The following is a 22,580-nucleotide window of genomic DNA, read 5'->3' as shown; positions in this document are numbered from 1 at the left end:
TGCCACATAATCCTCCAGGTACTAATGTGACTGAACTGAAAGCTGATAGGCTGTGTCATCTGCCAGCAGTCTTCACTAAATCAAGACAAGGAGCCATTTCCACATCACAATTGTCAACGTAGCCACACAGATAAATACATTACATGTTTAAAGTATAGAACAACGAACCAAGTACATAACAAATCAAAACAGTCTGCGACCTTACCACTAGTCCAAAGTCAAATCTTGAAAACTGCTTTCAGTGAAGCAAGCACAAAATAACTCACATAACAACACTGAAATGTAGGGGAAATGATTTCAAGACACATGCTCAGGTTGGTTGACTCAACTGAAGATAGTGGTGACTGTTAAAATAAAAATACTTATCACAGTTTACAAACATACAATATCAGAGAATACAATATGATAAACAGATGTGAGGTATGAGTGAGTGAGTTGGGTTTAACGCAGCTTTTAACAGTATTCCAGTCATATCATGGCGTGTCAGCTTAATGTGGGAGGAAAGCCCGAATTGATGGAGGTCTCAGACGTTTACCACTTTGGTTAAACCCACGAGCACGGGTATGGTGCTGACAAACCTAGAAACATAATCGGGGCGAACCGGCATTCAAACCCACAATCATAGGTTTCTGGCGTGTTCAAGGGACGCAACTCTGCACAGCGAATCGCAGCGCCTGAGACGACTGGGCCACCGTGCCCCCTGTGAGGTATGACAGAGAGGCACATGTCCTGCACCACAACAAGTCCCATCTCATCATACTCGATGTCTCATGAGACCAGGCCCAATTTTACCGGGTACAATTCCAATTTGGTCAGGTTGTGTTGAGTAGCCCCAAGCAGTTCTAAGTAAACAATGGTAACATTTGACAGATTCTTTGAAACATGGAATGTTAATTATCATCATAAATAAAATCCAGCTCTCTGATTGGCCTGTCGCAGTATTGTTAAAGTAGTGCCACAGCACAGTAGCTCACCTGGATATGTAGTCAACAGAGACAGCCGATCCAAATATTTTCTGCATAAGTACTGAGGACAAAAGTATTAACAGATATGAAACAAGGAACTAACTAGTCGCAATGTGTCTAAATCTGCAAGAATGAATATATTATTGTAGAACACTATTTCAATTCACATCATTTCTATTTACTTTACACAAAGTTTGAACACTGAACCTCATTAACCATCTCAGTTGAATAACATTTCTGATGCCATTGATTTTTTCCAGTTATTTATCAAGTCTGAAGAAATGCATTTTGGGAGAATTTAGTAGCATGGTCAAAGTGCAAGAGACAAAATTTAAATACAGTGAAAAGCAGAGCGTATGTGTTGAGCCCTGTACCAAGCTTCAGGACATATTGAACAAAAATGACTGAGCAGTGGCCATAAATAGTTTTCCAAATGTAACTGTAATTGTGGCCATTTTGAAAAGCAGATTCCAATCTCTTGAACAAATGCACATGTGTCCAGTGGTAGGGACAAGAAAATGAAGTTTCACTTCCATTGGTTCTGTGGTTTCTGAGGCAACAATGTTTCTGTGACGAAATGCAGAGAATTTGTAGCATGGTCAATTTAAAGTGCAAATGTGAAAAAAGGCAAAAATTAAAAATAACAGTCAAAAACAGATCATGTGTGTTGAGTTCCACTACCAACTACGAATATACCAAATTTCAGGCCAAATTGAAACAAAATTGTTGAGTAAGGGACATGCTTTCAGTAGGGTCAAAGTGCACAGGTCAATTCAAGGTCAAAACTTTACACATATGTTGAGCCTCACAACACATGTACCAAAATATCACTACACTCTGTACCAAGATGCCTGAGGAAAGACCATAAAGACACATTTCAATATGACTGCAGTTGCGGCCATATTGAAAATAAGATTTCAGTCTCTTAAACACATTGCGGTGTAATCATTGGTGGGAAGAAGTATGTGATGGACGACACACAAAATATGCCAGACAAACAGACCATGACAAAAGCTCACTTGACTTTCAGTCAGGTGAGCTAAAAACCCATACAAGTCTATCGGCCAGCTTGTATGACATCATCTGCTTTGACCTTTTTCACATTTTGAAGTACCTTCCCCACCCTCTTGTGGTCACAAAGCAGATCACATAAACATATTTCTTTGAAAAATATATTTCTTTCTTCTAAGGATACACTCATTAATTCTATTTTACGACTGAATATGCTTGTACACCTCTAGAACAAAGATAGTATGAGAAGCATACAAGAACATTCCACTCATACATCTCATACCCCAGTACACCCTGCTATTCACACATGTACTCACCCAGTTTAGTACTGAAAAACATCTACAGAACGAAATTATGTGCGGTTTAATAAATTTTCCTTTGTCTACCAAGTTCAGCTCATAACCGCCCATATATGAAAGTTATTTCAAATGTTCCAAAAAACATGTTGGGACTAGTAGAGTTAAAAGTATTTGGCATAATATTGTACATGTCATCAAAAAATAACATACATTGTGTATTGTAAGAAACAATTAGTTTGTGTGATCCACTTAAAAATAATGTGAAAGCACACTGACATGCCAGAAAGACAAGGCAAGTTAACCATCCAATTGGCTAAGTAGAGCAAATGCATTTAAGTAAATGACACAGCACACTGTGGGAGATCAAGTCTCCGATCATTACACATAGAAACATCAGTTATCTTTGACAACAAACCATCCAGCGGAATAGTGAATAACATTCAGGGCTGCACCTATACACTTGGCTGTTGTAACATAGCTATACTATACTTGCACAATATGGAAACTGGGTGCATACATCATCACAAGGAGACGTATTTATCATTGACTAGAGACCCAACCAAACCACAATCAGTAAATGTGTTAGCAATGTGAAAAAACAATGTCTTCCAACCTCATCTATTTAGTAGGAAAAACATTACAATTCATGAATATATGTACTACCGGTATTACAACATGTCTTCAGTATAACATGATTACACCAAACCCAGAAAGAATATCGAAATTGGTTTGTTACATCTGTGGTTGGTACTTGTGAAACTTTGTTAACCGTTTTGAAATGTCCACCACAATTAATATATTAGTAGTCTTAGAGACAAATGTATGGCTCTGTACAAATAGACTATCAATAATCACCTTGTAGCACAGAGCATTGGTTCATCGTTACTGCCCTTAGCTAGTGAATGACTGAAGGATACGTAGCGAGGGGATGGAACCGGTGGTCCCTGATACCAGCAGGCTGCTACTGATGCAGCTGCGAGCATCTACAGTCTGATGCAGTAGAGAAACCTAGCCACAGCCAACAATGCAATTCCATATTCCGCATTCTATCAGCAATTTATGGATTGATTGTCCAACAATGTCAGTTGTTCAATTTTTTATTATCTACATTTGAAAAAAGCTGCCAATTTGTACTTCCAGATGTAACCAGTATTCTGTAGACAGCCCTACCATTCAGTGAGAACCAATGAGCAACTTTGAACCTGCATTAAACTAGAGGTTCAAGTCATCAAGATGTGGATGACAACATTCCTTCGATGAAAAATTGTGCTAATCTTAAACTGTTGTTAACTTACAAGGCAGAAGAAAGATCTGAATGTCACATAAGATGAGGCCCTTATTACCGAACATGATAACTATGTCTAGTTTGTGATAAACCTGTTACCGCATAGGGGCCATCTTAAGCTGTTGTCATCTGGATAGTTGAGACATTGCAGTGCATTGACATTAGAACTTATCATTGTCAGAATTAAGAAAAGATGGCATCATTTCAACATCAAATGAGAAAGCAGAAAAATATATAATGCCTACATTCACACTTTGGTTAAACACATGAACACGGGTATGATGACAAATATCAGAATCTGGGCAAATCTGGGATATTGAAAAACGACAAGATGATCCTGACATAGCAAAGGGATGCAACTCTTCACACAGAATTGTGACCTTTGACTTCTGGGTTACTTATTATTCTGTGCTGCAAGTAAAATCTTTGGTCAGTTGCCAATTGGGCCTTTAAGTCTCTAAAAGTAAGGTACCAGTGTTTTCTCACAGTTGTATTGTAGCAACAGAAACTCCGGCTCAACATATGTGTTAAATTCTGACCTTGAAATTCCAATTATCTGATCTCAAAAGCAAAATGTTTTACCTTATCTATACAATATTGCTATGGACATTAAGTACAAACTGGTCGGTGACCAATAGATTCCGGTAGGCAAAATTTGGGACTGTGATCGGCTTGCCGGAATAATGACTCATGAATATTTGTGGTACAAAATAATAACACCTGGACATCGGGTGCAATAACGTCAATGAACACTAGCAGTCAGCCAGCTATGACCAGGAAGTAGAAAATTGAAATTCTTCAAAATGATGCTTGTGGTAATTTCATCCCATCTGTTTTTATTGCTTAGTCTCTCAAACTTCAAAAGTGAATATTCAAAAACGAGACAATTTTACACCTTATCTTATTTGAAAATAAACGGAAACATTGTTTAAGCTGCCTTGCAATTGGTTGATAACGTACATGTGTCTAAACAATTCACTACACAATATACATGATATAAGGCCTTACAGAAAGTTGACCTATAAACATGATAAAAACTACTGTCTATTGTCGAAAATTGCAAAAAATATTTAATTTAATTGTTGGTTGGTTAAAACAAAAAAACATCTTGAAGTTTCTTTGAATAGATTCTTTCCATTCCAAAATAAATGGACATGTTTGTTATCATTAAATCAATGAACAACATGACTAGTGTATTTCAAGACAATAAACCAAGCATTAAGAAAACTTAATACAAAATAATTCCCAGAGACACAACAGACTGAAGACTGACTTGTTCACATAGCGCATCATATATAGAGCACGCCACATACATAGCATTTGGGGGAGGAGGGGCAGCCTAGTCATGTACACTGGCACTCAGCATATCATCTCCCGCTACACTTCCTTTGACTGGACTATTCTTCTCGCCATGGCATAATTTTCAGCAGCTTTCACAGCCAGCAGTAGAGGGCGCTTCTTGGCTGACACTAGGTCCTGCACCTGCAACAGCCGAGATGGTCATGAAGCTGAGTGAGTGAGTGAGTGAGTATGGTTTTACGCCGCTTTTAGCAATATTCCAGCAATATCACGGCGGGGGACACCAGAAGTCATGAAGCTGAAGTCAAGAACAGAAAATATGACTACTTCATTGATACAACCAAACCCCATTTCCAGTGGAATTATCTAGAAACATTCCAAACGTTATTGTACTGACAAGGTCCAGACTAACGGGCATAAATTAATCTACAGCAAATGGACATTTTAAATAAATACTCACCATGTCGGTACAAAGGGACGAGTGATCACATGGAAAGAAGTTAAGAAATATGGATGCTCTTCTGTTTAATGAACATCCCTGTAATGCTCTATTGCCATCCCATGAATATTGTTGAACAGGTCTGCCACCAAATTGTCTACTTATTTATAGGTACTCACTCACCTACTTCCTGATTGTCTCCCCTTAACATCATAAATGGCTCCAAAGTTACACAACTACTGTATTCAGCGTATCAATATCCACATTGATTTCCCACATATGTCCCACAATTTCAAGTGTCCTTTCAAGTGTCCTTTATGAAAAAAAATGTAGAACCTTCTTTGTCACCTGTAGCTTTTATTATTGATGTTTTGTATTGAAGTATTCAGAAGCGTTGTTGATAACGTAAATAAAGCAACAGCACTAGGTCTGTAATTGTGACTAACCGTGAGATAAGGGACCTTATGGGTGAAAAATCACATTTTGACTTTTCATTATGTTTTAAAACTACAGCATCTTCGGAACACAAAATACAATTCACAAGCTTCAATTCATATTAATTACAGAGATACATGACATCACACATATTGATCTTCACTGAAGTAAGTTGACGTCAAACGGATTTATGACGTCACAGCACAATTGTATCCTAGCAACCATACGGTCCCTTTTCTCCTGGCGGGTAACAATTAGTGCCCAACTCGGGAAATGATATGTCAAATGTAATACATCTGCAATTATATAGTGCCAAAAGTCTCTGGCCAAAGCAAGTAAACAGAGTGAAACTGTATTTCCTTGGTACTAAAGACCTACATTACATAACAGAATTGACTCATAGTTCCGTGTCCACAGAACAACTGCGCACTTTGTAGACATGGTAGAAACATTCTGATTGTGCACCCACCTCATCAGATGTGCCGATATATGCTCCATTACTGATCAGCTTCTGTCTCATGTCGTCGATACCTTGCAGACAAACACCACGACATCCATCCTCAATCAGAACCGTTCTGAATCCATGCTCCAAAGCATGGAGTGCTGTTGACCCTGCCGACACGTAACAACACATTCATAGTGAGGTGACAAAAAGCATACGGTACCAACGTCACACCAACTCAGTAGAAAAACACCAGATCACCTGACAAATTATTAAACCTGTATCCCACCAATCAGCTATGACAGCAGAGAGACTCCTACGCCTGGGTGGGTGGGGGAGCGCTGAAACCCCGATAAATACATCACGTCTTACACAGGTATGTCGAGATCAGTTAGTGTGAGTGAGTGAGTGAATGTGGCTGTATATAACTGAGTCAGGCCAGGCAAACCAGTGACAGGAAATGTGCAACAATCCTCGCCACCAGGGTACCACTACAGGCAGTCAGGCAAGTCACAGTGCTTAAACCTGGACCCCCATCTTAGTTTGCAACACAACAAGGGGACCTCTGGGACCTGCACTCCATGTGTCAGAACCAGTCACAACATGTCTGTACATTTAGTATTCAAGATAAACGAGTACCCAAGAACTCCAAATTCACTGGCAAGACAGTATAATGACTGGGAGCTTGAGTACAGGGATATCACACATTGATCCTTTGTGCACATTGTTTATCACATCAACAGATATAGCACGTTACATACATCAATGTGTGCTACCATGCAATGTGGGGTAGAATGACTGAAACTCATACCAATAACATTATCTTCAGCAATACTAGGGTAGTATGTTCTAAGCTAATACGTACCTACACACACATCATAAGCAAGGCCACACACATACACATCTGTGACCTTGTGTTTGGCGAGGATGTTGACAAGCTTGGTCTGTGACAGCTTGTTGTTGTCCCAGAAAGCGGAGTAGCTGTCTACATCAGGGTGGGTGCCCTTGTTCACCACATACGACTTGTCCAGCACCTGGCCGCAAAATTTACAAAGTCAGTGGTTAACACATAGGTTTGTCCCTATGTACTTGGGTTTCATCATTAAATGAATGATTCACTGAGCGATACAATACAAATATAGCATGATATACCAATTTGACTTAAAGGCTTAATTCTCATGGGATAGGAAGATATTCCTTTCATATTTCCCTATTCAATATCTTATAAATAATTGAAACACCAATATCCCAAGTTGATCGAATGTTTGGCAAACAAAAGCGGGTAATTTAACAACTTTTTGGACAAGTACCGTCAAATGGGTGGTGTTGCAATGAGAACTGGCCCAAAAATGACACCTAGACAAAATCGTCTAATTACATTGTGTAGCAAGGCGTGGAGTCATCCCTCAGATGACATCCTTACCTTGTCAGATTGCTGATGGGGTTAACCTCTTTGGTCATGTGGACAAGGCGCCCGACCTCTGGTCAGAAGGTCCGTGGTTCGAATCCCATCACGGGACTCGGAAATTTTATGGCCGCTACAATTGCATGACACAATAGATTCAAGTCTGCTCCTGTTATCAAATGGAGACTTCCATACAATAACAAGAGGGCAAATTTCCACATCTATTGTTAATAAACAGCTCTATGCGACCCGTCTGAAAGCAAGGTGTCCTGTGTAGGGTGTGACCCTAAGGAATCAAGGTGTTGCATCTGATTCACAGATTGTAGGAACCGTTGTTGGTGACGTAGCAGCGGGAGGTATACAGGGCAACAATTCTTGACCATGATTGGTATGGGGGCGGTAGTGTCAGGGTGTGCGGTAGTATCACAAATGACAGGTGAACTGATTTGGTTATTGTGAATGGACATTTGACAGGCCAGCATTATGTTGACAAAAGTTTGCATCCTGATGTTCCATTCACTAAAATTATTGGCAGATATTTTGAACTGGAAGACAACAAAGTCAGACTTCATCATGCCCAGGTCGTCACTGATTACCAGGTGTCGTCAACGAGGCGTTCAAGATTGTTGCATTTACAAGTACATAGCGATGTGCATGCATCTGTGTGTGACTGCTTGTACTAGTCTGAACGAATGTCGATTTTATAATGCTAGTCCACATCATCACAGGATACTGACTATGAGCCAACCAGTCCTTGTTTTAGCCCCTTAATGCCGAGCACCAGGCAGGGTAACAACAAGTACCATTTTTTAACGTCTTTTGGAATGCCGCGGCCAGGGATCGAACCCACAACCTCTCCCCAGGTAGAAGCTCCACCACTAGGCCATGGATGTGGTCCCTCCATTGAGGAGACACACAGACGTTGGACTGGTCCGCTTTGTCCCTGACATGTCCCAATGGAGCACATGTGGGATGTTCTTAGGCAGAGATTGTACACCAGAGACCCAGCACCCAATGTGGCCAAGCCTAGGGTAGCTCTTCAGGCGGAATGGCGAGCAATTCCAAAAGCAACCATATGTAAGTTCATCAACAGTATGACATCAAGGTGTGCATGTACCTCCCAACATGGTGGACACATCAGATAGTGACACCCGACATAGATTTTACAGACATTTATCATCATTGCATCTTCACTATCATTTAATCAGTTCCCTTATTTTCTGTTGGTAGCATATGAAATTGACATAATGTCAAGTCATTCGGAATGGTTTTGTTCACGTCATAAGATGACACTAATCTTGAGTTGTGGGTATTCAGAGTTAGTGACGTACCATGAGGTCAGGATGAAAGTCAGCCCCTCGCGAATCTTGAACACAGTGCCGAGGCCACATCACCTGCTCAGTGACAGGGGGCCCGGCGAACACCACAGTGTCTGTCACTGTTGCCTCGCTGGCCGATACCTGCAGGGGAACAAAATCAGAGAGTGAATTGGGTTTAGTGCTGCTTTTTACAATACTTCAGTTGTGTAGTGGCATGTCAGCAATGTCAATGGCTACACATTTACGTAAGGACCATGTTTGGTGGCGTGGCCTTTAAAAAAAATATTATTTGTTCCAAAGAGACACGAAAAAAATTGCCTGAGCTTTTTTAAACAAGAAAACCGTTCCTGGACATGCTTGATGTCTTGGGTTCCATTCCATAAAGCAATCCTACCGCTACGACTGCATAAGTCTGTGTTAAAGTATGGGATTGACCATTATCTTAGCGCTAAGATCACTTTGTGAAACAATGCCCTGGAAAAAGGCGTTTGAAAAACAAACAAAAAATTTCGCTCCCCTTTTCAAAGAAATATCTACCAGGGATGGTATGTTTAATTACTGTCAGTCACTGGAACTCTCTCCCAAGTTCACACTGAAAACGGTCAGAAGAATCTCAAAGTGCATGTTATTCAACTCATTTTACCAATACCAGGTTTCAGGACAAAGTAATGTTGGCACTATGACTCTCGTAGGTCTATGTTAGAGTGTGGGAGTTACCATAGATGGAGTGCTAACATCAACTTGTGGAAGCCACAGGTGACACCCTGTCCTACCTTGGAAGAGGAATGCAATGGTCTGCTGTTGATGTTGTCGATGAAGGATATGTGGTTGGGTGGGTGCCAGTCCTTGGAGTAGGCAACCACGTCGAAGCTGATGTGTCCCTGGATGGAGTTGATGATGGGCACCACTCCAAACCCATCCTGACCGGCCGGACAGTTGGAGAGGGCCAGACTGCCATTGATGAAGTCGTTCTGGACGTCGATGATGAGGAGGGCTGTCACGGGGGACAGAATCTATCAACATGATTAGTACTACAGAATTCCAGAACAACACACAGAAGATAGTGCTTTCCTCCTGACATGTACAACTCATCCTACTCGGAGAGAAAAAAGACAATCTGCTGATGGCACTTATAAGTCAAATCCATATATTCTCATAATTCCTGTCTCAATTTCTTGTTTATGATTGTGTCTACTGGAAAATGAATGTGTCAGTTTTTCGACTGAAAAAAAATGGGCTTAATATAGTTTTGTTTGTATTTCTGTTAAAGTTTTTATACTGAAATCAAACCTGACCATGCTGACATATTATTTTTTTTCATTTTGGCGTTTCACCAAGAATATCTGTGACACCAAAATAAAATTATCTTGCATCCTTGAATATATAGCAAAACAATTTTGATCATTTTGTTATCATGGTTCTGGCAGGATATTAAAGTTTTGATTTGTGAGCAATATGTCCAGGAGCCTTCCAATGACATCTTCCCAAGGCAAGGAGTTTAACTGACTGTAAAAGTCCAGTTTCCACCCTTGGCGAACTAACCGGGAATTTCTGGGTTCGATCGTAGTGCCACCAGTGGCTACTACAAGTTATGTCCCTTCTATGCCCCTCCTATTGACCAATCAGATTTCAACCCTCATATCACTTGCATTTGCTTCAAACAAAATGGCGGCGCCCAGTGAAGACAATCTGATCGATAATTAAAACCTATACAACCTATATCATGTATATAACGGTTCTTACTTTGTGAAGTGCATCAAATCACGTGAGCACCTTGATTAAAAACATAAAAAGATTTGGAAAATATTTTTTGATGCTAAGTTGACAGTACACATGCTTTGCAAAACCTGCAATCAAATGAAACCTCCATGGCAGATTACAAACCGGATCTTGACTTTGTTATGCGATATTGATTGGATAATGCATAGATTCGTTAGTCCTGCCCAAATATATTACCCCAGCCTAGTTTTGCAAAGGTGGAAACTGGACTTTTATATTCAGTTGACTGTCTTGCCTCAGGAAGATTCCAATGACAGCAGCCAGCAGAGAAGCAAGTGTCCAGGTAATGCATATGTCAGCAGGCTCACACACAGGGGATGGTCAACATTGGTCAAAGTGGGCTAAACACAGTGTACTTATTTACAGTCATCAAAGTTAATCATGATTAGTTCTATAGCCAACTACAAGGGGATGAAAACATTCCAGAGGTCTGCTGTCTCCATGGTGTTACTATCATTGACACACAGCCTTCATCATTGGACAATACAACGGCCCTTCACTGCCTTTGACAAACATGACTTGTCAACAGCCATGCATTTATCAATCTCAAACGTATTCAAGGAAAATATGCATGAAACATGTTACCATGACAAGAGTTGGATCTAGGTTTGAAAAGTCATAATTTGCATATTTTTTTTAGAGAAACAAATCTTTGAATTTTCACACCAATATTTTGGTAGAGAAAAAATTATTCGAATTTTGACGCCAGTTTGGTAAATGCAGTAGCATAGCATTGAATCTCCTTATCATTCACAGGATGTCAGTAACTGACGAGAGAGAACAAACTTTGTTTTTGTTTTGATGAAGCTAAAACTTTTGTAGTAATAGGATACAAGATGAGGAGAATCGCAAATTTAATTGTATTTCCCATTACGGGAATCACACACACTGTAATCAAACTTGTCGTGTGAATTGCTCATTTGATAACCAGGTACTAGCAATCACATTGACATGTTTTATCTTTGCTTATGTAATTTTCAGGATTCAGTAAACAATGTCTTCATCATTTGGTAATTACTTCATTGATTGAAAGAAGTTAATCAGCAACCATCACAGTACACAAATAAAATTCTCTGACTCATCATGCACATTGTTATGCCATACATTCTGGGATTGTACTTGAAATATCAACCCAGGAAGATGTGTTTACACAGTTGTGTTTTCTGTAAGACAAGTATTGAACACAAATAATATGGACTCAGTCACTTTGGGGCTTAGTGCAGGGCACTTATCATGCTAATAAAGATGACTTGCAGACTGGTTAAACAATTGGTCAGGAGGTGCTTATTGGCACTGGGCACTTAATATGGCAAATATGGGACATAGAAATTCTGTCACTTGTTTCATAAATTATGGCCATGGGCGGATACAGAGGGGGGTGCGGGGGTGCGCACCCCCCCTTTTTATCTCGAAAAATATCTTTATTTCTGTAAAATTACCACCAAAGACAACAAATAGATCTTAATTGAGCACCCCCCCTTTTCAAAAAAGCTGTATCCGCCCATGATGGCTACACCAACACAGATGCAATAACCTTTACTTATTACCCACAGGGTTAGAAATAACCGAGTTCATAAAAGTCGTATGTGCCCTACGGCAAATATCACATCACTCACACCAGTGTGGTTGTGATCAGTGCATTTGATAAAGGGGATTTTAAAAGATTAAAAAAGCATGAGTAATAAAGAAATTATTACATTGGCATGTGTGTCATACTGATCATGCTGATACTGGGCTCAGTATAGGGCACTGATAAAGGTTTCTTGCAGACTGGTTTAACAGTTGGATGCTGATTGGAGCTGGGCACTTACTGATAATAGGGCAACAATGGTATAACACCAACACACATGCAATAACCTCTACATCCTAACTCACTTACTCATATGCATTTTTTAACAGTACTGATAACTAAACAATTCATCGCAATATTCCTTGTGCAATCAAGATTGACTATTACAGGCATATGTGGTCCTATACACGCTGTTTGTTTGTTTGTTTGTTTGTTAACGCCGCACTCAGCAGTATTCAAGCTATATGATGGCGGTCTGTAAATAATCGAGTCTGGACAAGACAATCCAGTGATCAATATCATGACCATGGTCCATGCAATTGGGATACAATAACATGCATCAAACAAGTCAGCAAGTCTGACCACCTGATCCCGTTAGTTGCCTCTTACAACAAGCATGGGTTGCTGAAGACCTATTCTACCCTGGATCTTCACAGGTATATATATACACTGCATCACAGAGGGTGGCAACAGCCACAGGCCATACATAAGGACAATGGGAAGGTACACGTACAATGCCCATGGGAAGCTGACATCATTCTTTCAGTGTGCTAACAACTGACAGGTGAACGACAGTCTACACATACTCATGATGTTGTTGTCAGTCACTAGACTTAATGGGGGTGATGGATGTGGGTATTCTGGCGTGGGGAAGGGAGAGAGGTTTCAAAGGTAAACATTAGCATGGTTAACCTAGGAGACAAACATACTGTAAATTTAACTGTGCTAAATTGAATTTGGAACCGGACACGCAAATTGTCCCAAACTGATACATTAAAACCAGTTTACTAACACCAGAAAAAGCATGTCCATAAATCTCTTGTGGGGTACCAAAAGCAGTCGCATGATCTTGCTTCATCATTCATAATGCACAACATTACTATTATTCAAAGTCAAATTAATTTTTTTATTTTCGGTTGCATTGTGTGTGAACTGATCACCAGATAATACAGGCTCACCCACATTTACACCAACACTGATCAGTTACCATTATTGGCGCCTTGAAATGAACCTTAGTTCTCAGAGAACAGTTTAAGCCATATGTCACCTCATCTACTCACCATGGTAACTGTTTTATCACAAAAAGTTTGGTTAATTTTCATTTGTGTTCCTGCCTGCTTGATCTCTGACGTCAAAGTCAAATTTGTTGTTTGTCGCATATAAAGAATAACAGTCAGTCACAAACTCTATTTCATTCTGCTCCCCCACAACATAAAGTGTGGACACAGTTGACAAAATGGTGACAAGTTTGTCTGCATCACTAACCTGTTTGAGCCAGTAGTACCAAGCCATTTCCCACTCCTGCTCATCCAGCTTTCCATCCTGAAAAACACATATACCACATTAAACAAGAACATACTAACTGGCTGAAGGATATATATCCTGTCATAGTCTCAACCGGGGTTGGGTGGTGGCGGGGTGTGGAGGTAACAGCGGTGAAAGTTTTCCATCTGGCAAAAATCAACTTTTCAGGGTTAAGGTAAAACCAGATGAAACACAAGAAGGGCTGTGCCAGTACCTTGTTAGGAGTGTTGGTGTTTGTGCACGGCTTCTGATGTGCTCAATGTGAATCAAACAATGCAACTGAACAGTGAGTTTTTCATTCTGAAAGAATGCCATTGGTGATGGCAACATTTTCACAATAAAGATCTATATGAGTGTATGTCTCAGAAACGATATGGGACATTGTCTCTTTGTGATGAGAGTAATCGATAACTGGGACATTGTCTGTGTGATTAGAGTAATTGATAACGCGGACATTGTCTCGGTGTGATTAGAGTAATCGATAAATGGGACATTGTCTCAGTGTGACTAGAGTAATCGATAAATGAGACATTGTCTCGGTGTGATTTATGTACTTGAATAATTGGACATTGTCTCCGTGTGATTAGAGTAACCAATAACTGTGACATTGCCTCTGTGTGATTAGAGTAATCGAAAACATGGACATTGTATCTGTGTGATTATAGTAATTGATAACTTTGACATTGTCTCTGAGTGATTAGAGTAATCAATATCTGTGACATTGTCTCTGTGTGATTAGAGTAATCGAATAACGCGGACATTGTCTCTGAGTGATTAGAGTAATCGAATAACGCGGACATTGTCTCTGAGTGATTAGAGTAATCGAATAACATGGACATTGTCTCTAAGTGATTAGAGTAATCGAATAACGCGGACATTGTCTCTGAGTGATTAGAGTAATCGAATAACGTGGACATTGTCTCTGAGTGATTAGAGTAATCAATAACATGGACATTGTCTCTGAGTGATTAGAGTAATCAATAACTGGGACATTGTCTGTGTGATTAGAGTACTTGATAACTTGGACATTGTCTCAACATATTTGAGTAAGAAGACAATCAAAGTGATTCTTTAATTACTTCGATTAAAGTCGCCAATTGGCTTCCACCCATCACTATGAAAAATAAAGGTTCTTAAATTATGCAATATTTGAGGTAAAACTATACTTTAGTACACAATACATGAAGGTAGAGCAAACTTCAAGAAAGAGCATTGCTCAAACACCATAATAGACCAGATTGATCCACAGGGTGCTACCAATTTCAAGTCTGGCCAGTCTACAAATGGCCTAGTTAACACAATATGTAAACACTGTCTGCCGACTTATATCCTGGGTGGTGATTCACGACAATTGGATTATGCAGCCTTGAGGGTACACTGGGGCAGCCAGAGGTCATGCATGCTGATCCCATGCCCAGTGTTCTACAGCCATGTGCTTGCCAACTTGTGTCACTGATGTTAACATGGCTGCATTAGCTACCGACATAGACTGGCAAATTTCTCTTACTGGGATTTAATCATGACTAATAAAAAATATATATACAGTAAATGTTTTAAAATACAAAATGTACATCTTGAATCATGCTGAGAAAAACTATCATATATATAATGGACAGTGTTATTGATGTGATTAAGCTATCCAGCGTTAGAAACTAACATTTTCAGTCCACTAGTCCTTATAATAATAATATATAGCAAAACCCTTCAAAATTGCAAATTTCTACTATTCATTATGATACCTTTACTATTGGGCAGTTTGGCAAGGACTACAGGACTAATGCCAATTTCCATCGGTGGGATCCGATAAACTTGGTATCACCATGATCATGATCTGATAAATAGGCCAAAAAGAACTACTTTCAAGCACCATACATCGTTGCAGAGTATGCTTGATAAAAAATTCAGAGAGGTGTTTCCTGATGTGTGATGTGTAGGCACTATATATATATGTATGTGTGTGTGTGTGTGTGTGTGTGTGTGTGTGTGTGTGTGTGTGTGTGTGTGTGTGTGTGTGTGTGTGTGTGTGTGTGTGTGTGTGTGAGTGAGTGAGTGAGTGAGTGAGTGTGAGTGAGTGAGTGAGTGAGTGAGTGAGTGAGTGAGTGAGTGAGTGAGAGTTGGTTTTACGCTGCTTTCAGCAATATTCCACCAATATCACAGCAGGGGACACCAGATATGGGCTTTATACATTGTACCCATGTCGACATGATGATCAAACACTTAAACCACAAGGCTCCCCCACCACACAGATTATTTGTAGAATGACATTATATCATAAAGAGATTATTACCATGATTACCCTCACAAAATAAATTGTTTATTCTTAACATTTGAAGTTTATGGTACAGAAACGCTCAGCCACTTATCTATATTTCTGTCCCGAACAAACTTCGAAAACAACACTCACGCCTCAAGACTATTAAATGGTCAGTTGCTAAGTACCCGTGTCACGAAACTTTCAAAAAGGGAATTTTTCTTGTCCAAAACTGGGATTTGATTTGCTTTGAATTGAGAGAACTTTCAGAAGTGTATTCAGTACTGTTCTGTAAAACTAAGTATCAACGCCCTTATCTCATATTGGTCCTGTTATTATTGAAATAGAAGTCGGTATTAAAACACTTAAATTAAATTAAATATAGATCATCTGAATTGGAGTTGTTATTTTGGGGTCAGTTTTACCAAATGTTACCATAGACCTGGTGCCAATCTTCAGCTCTATGAATCCCAATATGAATCTCTGAAATACCATAACTTCATGACAAATTTACTACATGATACATCGCTCTTGTTAAGTTCTGTGCAGAGTTGCATCCCTTGGGCATGCCAGAAACCTATGATTGTGGGTTCGAATCCTGGTTCGCCTCGATTATGTTTCTAGGTTTGTCAGCAACATACCCGTGCTCATGGGTTTCACCGAAGTGGTAAACGTCTGAGACCTGCATCACTTCGGGCTTTCCTCCCACGTTAAGCTGACACACCGTGATATAACTGGAATACTGTTAAAAGCGGCATTAAACCCAACTCACTCACTCTTGTTAAGTTGATTTTTTATCCAAATTTATTTTGTCCGAATCTGACTTAAATGTTTGCAAAAGTCTCTTATATCGTAACTTTACTGAAGCATGGCAAACTGACTCCTGCTAAATGTGGATGCATTAGAAACAAGCAACATAGAACAATATCATATTCTTGGCTTTAATTTAATTTTGTGGTATCAGATCTATTAAATCTATAAGATCTACTTTGTCATCCGTCAACTTCTAAGTAATGCCTTTCAAACAATAGACATGATAGATCTATTCTACCCAAAAGAAGTCCAGGACCATTCCATGACAGATTAACTTAGCAATAAGAACGAGTTGTGTGGTCCTTAACTTCTTTTGAGCAGTATATACCAACATATACCCCTACCGAGGTGACCCGTTTGACAAGGTGATATAATGAACACTACACAAACATCCCACTTCAACAAGCTGGGTCAACTACATGTTTACATTGTTCAGAGAGGTAACAAAGGTATGGTAGGTCTTGCACAAGCTCAGGATCCTTCACCATCGTGACAGACATACAGTCACCGTGGTCCAGTGGTCTAGTGCCCACACCCACCCCTGGTCTTCACTGTATAAACAGGGCATTTGCGAAATGACATTGATAACTTCTAATATATTTAACGGTATTTACAAATGGCCTAATTGAAACATAAATATATTCAATCCTGGTTGGCAGGATGGAATAAAAATAAAATATTATAAGAACATGAAAAAAGACAATTTCAGATTAATTGCTTTGTTCTTAAAAAGGCTATTTGAATATATTGCCATGTTTAGTGGTATTAAACTTGTGTCATCATAATTTGTCTAACCTACAATGTGTTTTAAGTGAACATGGAAATTTACATTTGGTGCACTAAAAACAAATATGTTTTTCAGATTTCATTTGAAGATTTGACAAAGAGGTTGTAATCCATATAAGTTTCATGTCTTTCCAACTTCTAAATGCCAATCAAAAACTAGATTTGATTTGATTTCCTTTTTCATAGTATATAGAAATATACCCGCAATCCAACTTTTCTTAATCATATCAATAAAAGTCTTTATAACATTACTGATGACAAAGCAGCAAATAATCAGAATCTATACCTGTTTTAAGTCCAGCTATAGTTCTATATTTGACCACAGACTTAAAACAAATAATACATACCATATTCGACGTAATAAGCGCCCCGCTCTAATAAGCGCCCACGGCGATATTTGCTAATATATTGGCCAATGAACAATAATAATTAGCACCCCTTCCGATTGATCAATGTACAGAAGACTTATTTATTCGCACTGGTGTGTTATGCACACTTAATTATGGGCAATTAAATTCTGGAAAAATATATCTGTCGTACATAAACATTTCAGACTGTCAGCATAAACCACAAAATTTATCTTTTAACTGTTTTTTTTCTCACTAAAATAATATTCTAATAAGAGCCCCCTTTTTCTAATTTTGAGAGCGCCCTGTGCGCTTATTACGTCGAATACGGTATGTGATTTTACCAAGACTAGAAAACACGCTCCACGATGCTCTGTTAGTGTCAGTACAATATTCAGGAAGAACGTTATTATAGAGATAATCATATATGAGTTGGCAGATGACAAAAGTGTTCACTGGCTAACAATGCACTAAAACATGCTAAAGGTCAATTGGGTTTATGTTTACCTCATAACGTAAGCATTCTAAAGGCATGGATGTCTGGTTGGTATTGTTATATTGTAGTACAGTCAAACACTGTTGTGTTAAACTTTGATGTGTTGAACTTGCGGTTGCCTCGAAGTAAAAGCATGGTCCCTATGTATTCCTTCTTTATTTATCATTTTCGGTTGTGTCGAACCTTGGATAACTCGATTATTTTTGTAGGTCCCTTCGCCTTCGACACAGCAGTGTTTGACTGCGATTGTGCTCTGACCCATGTCCGGCCTTAAGTCTCACATTCATGTTAGCAGCTGGTTACATAGCTTTCACTGGCATTTGGACAAGAACTGTAGCATGTCTAATTACATTGGTCCAAATCAGGGTCAGAGGTTCTCGTGATATAATCATACATCCTGAACAGTGTGGTTTATCAATATTTTTCTCACTGGAAAATGTTTTCCTTCATACAAACCTTTTTTATGTCAATAAGTTGAAATATTCTCAAAATGCTGTCGCTCCTGGATTTCGCATTTGTATCTGAGCAGTCAAAATTTTCCTCCACAAAACAACGGAACTGCTCGGAAGAAAGAAATCCTTCCCTGTGAGAAAGAAATTAGAATCAATAATCATAAAATATACCATGATATATTATTCATTATATATTTGATCATTCATATATATATATACCATGAAATATTATTTATTATATATTTGATCATACATACATACATACATACATACATACATACATACATACATACATACATACATACATACATACATACATACATACATACATACATACATACATACATATATATTAGCAACATTCATTGATCCCTAAAGAGCTCCAAGAGAAAATATCATTAAGCTAAGATTAAATAAATCGTTGCTCTGCTGAAAGTATTACAGTTTGTAGATTGTTAATTGCCTTTGTTGTTTATCATGTTCACTGTATTGTCTGGTGCAAACTCGATTATTTACAGACCGCTGTCAAATAGGCTAGCTGGAATAGTGCTGAGTTAAACAACAAACAAACAGACAGATAGCCACACTCATGATGTAGAATGGAGAATGTATATCACGTTTATATGACAGTCATAGCTAAAATGGCATCTCAGCAAAACGTCAGAGCGAAAACAGAACCTTGACCAAAGCAGCAATAATAATAACAACAATTTTTTAACAATAATAAATATACACTTCTGTTGATGTTCATTGAACTAAAGCCTACAAGTAATTAAATAAGTGGGGGCACGGGTGGCCCAGTCGTCTAAAGGAGCACCTTTAGAATACAGTACCACAATTTCTCATGAGGACGATCTCTGCCGTAGGTCACATGTCTCTAAGACAAGCAACCAGTTTTTGTGAGAATCTGTCGGACGTGAACTCGCGACCTTCGGATTGTTAGCCCTACAGCTAACCAACTGAGCTACGTTCACACTGTGAAACTAAGTGCAAATTTACCTAGTCATGCCTACGACGTTACAGAACTGAACAAAAAGGGTCGAATAGGTGACAGACACTTACGAAGATTACGGGTTGGCATGATGTCCTGGGACTTTAGTCTATGGACAATTACAAATGATCCTGATGCCATTTGGCATCTACAAGATACCGAGTGGTGAGGAATGAGCCGATATGGCGTGAACTAAAAACGGCTCCAGATGTCAGACGTCAAACTTGCGAGTATGCATGAATGACGTGGTATTTAATAATTTGTCAGGTGATTTTTGTGACAGAAAATGTGGTAGGGAACACTGTAAGGATGATGTGGATAATAGTAAGGAACGAGGGAGGCATGAGTATGGCTTGTGACAACACAAGGGTGAGTTCGCTTTTGAATCAGTACTGAAAAAATGTAGCCGGTGAAAGTGGCTTGTGTGAATGTTCCAGGACAGTTTCCAGTAGCCAAAATATTCCACACAAAACATTTCATCCTTTTCACTCGACGTTTTTGTGTTAAGAATATTATGAGCCGCTATAGAATCTATAATAGCCACTAAACGGGTACCTAACCCTAATGATCGTAAAGGGTTGATTGATCGTAAAAGGGATCCAAAGGCTAAGGACAGAGTTCGGGTAATCTAATAGCCACTAAACGGGTACCTAACCCTAATGATCGTAAAGCGGATCCAAGGGCTAAGGATAGAGTTCAGGGAAACAGACCCTAACACTGGCGACATTTGGATGTGTTCAGCACCAATATAATATCCCTAATAAACTTCATTCTTGTGCATGATAATGCAAATTAATAAACCAAAAAAATAATATATGTATTTTAGTTCCCATTTATAGCCATTTTAGCCACTTGAATTGTGCGAAAAACAAAATAAAAAATAGATTAAAAATAAAAGTGCTTTCGTAAACTAGCACTTGCTATTAAATGCGCCGCCGCAGGCTATATTTGGTAGACAAATATTCAAAACTCTCAACACCGCTGGGCGTATTCAATGACATTGCGTGTAGAGATGATAGATCACTGGGAGGAGCTTATGCACACTCGATGACCCCTGACGTCACAGGGCATTGTTTTGCCGGTGTAACTGTCAATAAAATACTACAGATTACGTCATAGGGTATTGTCATGTGTTTGAAAATTTGTGGTATAGTATTCTAAAAGTAGGCTGGAGCCGCGAATTTCTGTGCAGAGTTGCGTCCCTTGTGCATGCCAGAAACCTATGATTATGGGTTTGAATCCTGGTTCACCCCGATTATGTTTCTAGGTTTGTCAGCACCATACCCATGCTCGTCGGTTTCACCGAAATGGTAAACTTCTGAGACCTGCATCACTTCAGGCTTTCCCCCTGACATTAAGCTGACACGCCATGATATAACTGGAATAGTGTTAAAAGTGGCGTTAAATCCAACTCACTCTTTAAATAAGTAGGCAGAGCTCCAGATAAGCTTTTGGTGTTGTGGGTATTTTACCCATGCATTTTAAAATCATTGGGTATCAGTAATTCTACCTGCGTATTCAAATTTCTGTTACCAACTAGTTTTTACACATGTGGGTATTTAAGTTAAATATTTAAAAACACTATTCATCTAGTCCCTGCAAACTGGTGTCATGTGGGTTTGAGAGCTTTATAGGACTCAAAAATACCACGATACTTCCACAAGAAAGTGTGATGGCAAATGATCATGATGTAACTGTCATCGTGGAGTTTGGCAAGGTTGACGGAATGCCCCTTTATAATTTCAAAATAAGTTGCTGATTTGCTAATGGAATACGCAGGGTTACTTCACAATATTTTGATGATATGCACACGTTTTATTTTTGTAGCATATCTGTAATGTTCGTTGTGTATTTGATACGCTTGGATTATATTTTACTGTGTATTTCTGCATTTCTGATGCGTATTTCACGCAGATACGCAGCTTATCTGGAGCTCTGAGTAGGGTCATTATAACTTAATCACAATGCCCAATAGACAACACAGTCCATGGTACAAATATTCTTGAATGTCACAGGGGCATTAGACTAACATCTAGTCTCTGAAATGAACATATTTGAAAGAAAAAAAACAGTTGTTAAATTATAGTTATAAAATATAATGAAAAGGAGCCAAGAGACTTTCTTCATTTTCTGATACTGCAGTAATCTAGACTTGCCAGACATTATAGACTTGCATGGGCTGTATTGGATTTGTTTCAGAGTCTACATCGGCATCAACACGATCAACAAGCTGTCAATCTGACCTGAGCAGGTGCTACACGGTGTCATGGCTAACCAACTAACCATAACGCCTTGCGTATACAATGGTTTACCACACACCACTCGTAGCCGGTTGTATTGTCGAACAACCACAAGGTTCCAAGTGACGTATTAAACAGCTGATAAAAAGGCTACCAACAAACACAGGCATAAACAAACTAATCGCCCAACAAGTGACTTGTCAAATGACCTTTTTCGTTGCAGAAATGTTACTTACCCATTTTGATCGTATTTTTGGAAAAACGTAGATATAACTTCTTTGTCTCTCGTGTATTCATTTTTCAGATAAAGCTGGAGGTAATCCATCTGAACAGTACTGGCCGCCTACTGACTAGAGCGCTATAAATACACACCTCATCTAATGTTCATGTCATCCGGAACATCGTGACGGTTTGTTTACACCGGTAGTAGAT

The 22,580-nt window shown here is 39.1% G+C and overlaps 1 protein-coding gene across 1 annotated transcript; it reads right to left on the bottom strand.

Annotated features, from left to right (window-relative positions):
- Positions 1 to 4,596: 4,596 nt before the first annotated feature.
- On the bottom strand, positions 4,597 to 22,561 carry LOC124147576 (nicotinamidase-like). The gene is made up of 8 exons (XM_046518223.2): positions 22,385 to 22,561; positions 18,922 to 19,048; positions 13,734 to 13,790; positions 9,673 to 9,912; positions 8,912 to 9,040; positions 7,041 to 7,209; positions 6,203 to 6,345; positions 4,597 to 5,042 (listed from the first exon to the last, which is right to left on the bottom strand). Exons 1-8 carry the CDS (start codon positions 22,471 to 22,473, stop codon positions 4,938 to 4,940), a joined length of 1,059 nt encoding a protein of 352 aa, XP_046374179.1. The 5' UTR covers positions 22,474 to 22,561; the 3' UTR covers positions 4,597 to 4,937.
- Between the last annotated feature and the right edge of the window lie 19 nt (positions 22,562 to 22,580).

The sequence above is a fragment of the Haliotis rufescens genome, unplaced genomic scaffold, assembly GCF_023055435.1.
Source record: "Haliotis rufescens isolate VD_foot unplaced genomic scaffold, xgHalRufe1.0.p SCAF_7, whole genome shotgun sequence".
NCBI lineage: Eukaryota > Metazoa > Mollusca > Gastropoda > Lepetellida > Haliotidae > Haliotis > Haliotis rufescens.
The sequence above is the reverse complement of the archived record's forward strand: the minus strand, read 5'-3'. Positions and strand labels throughout refer to the sequence as shown.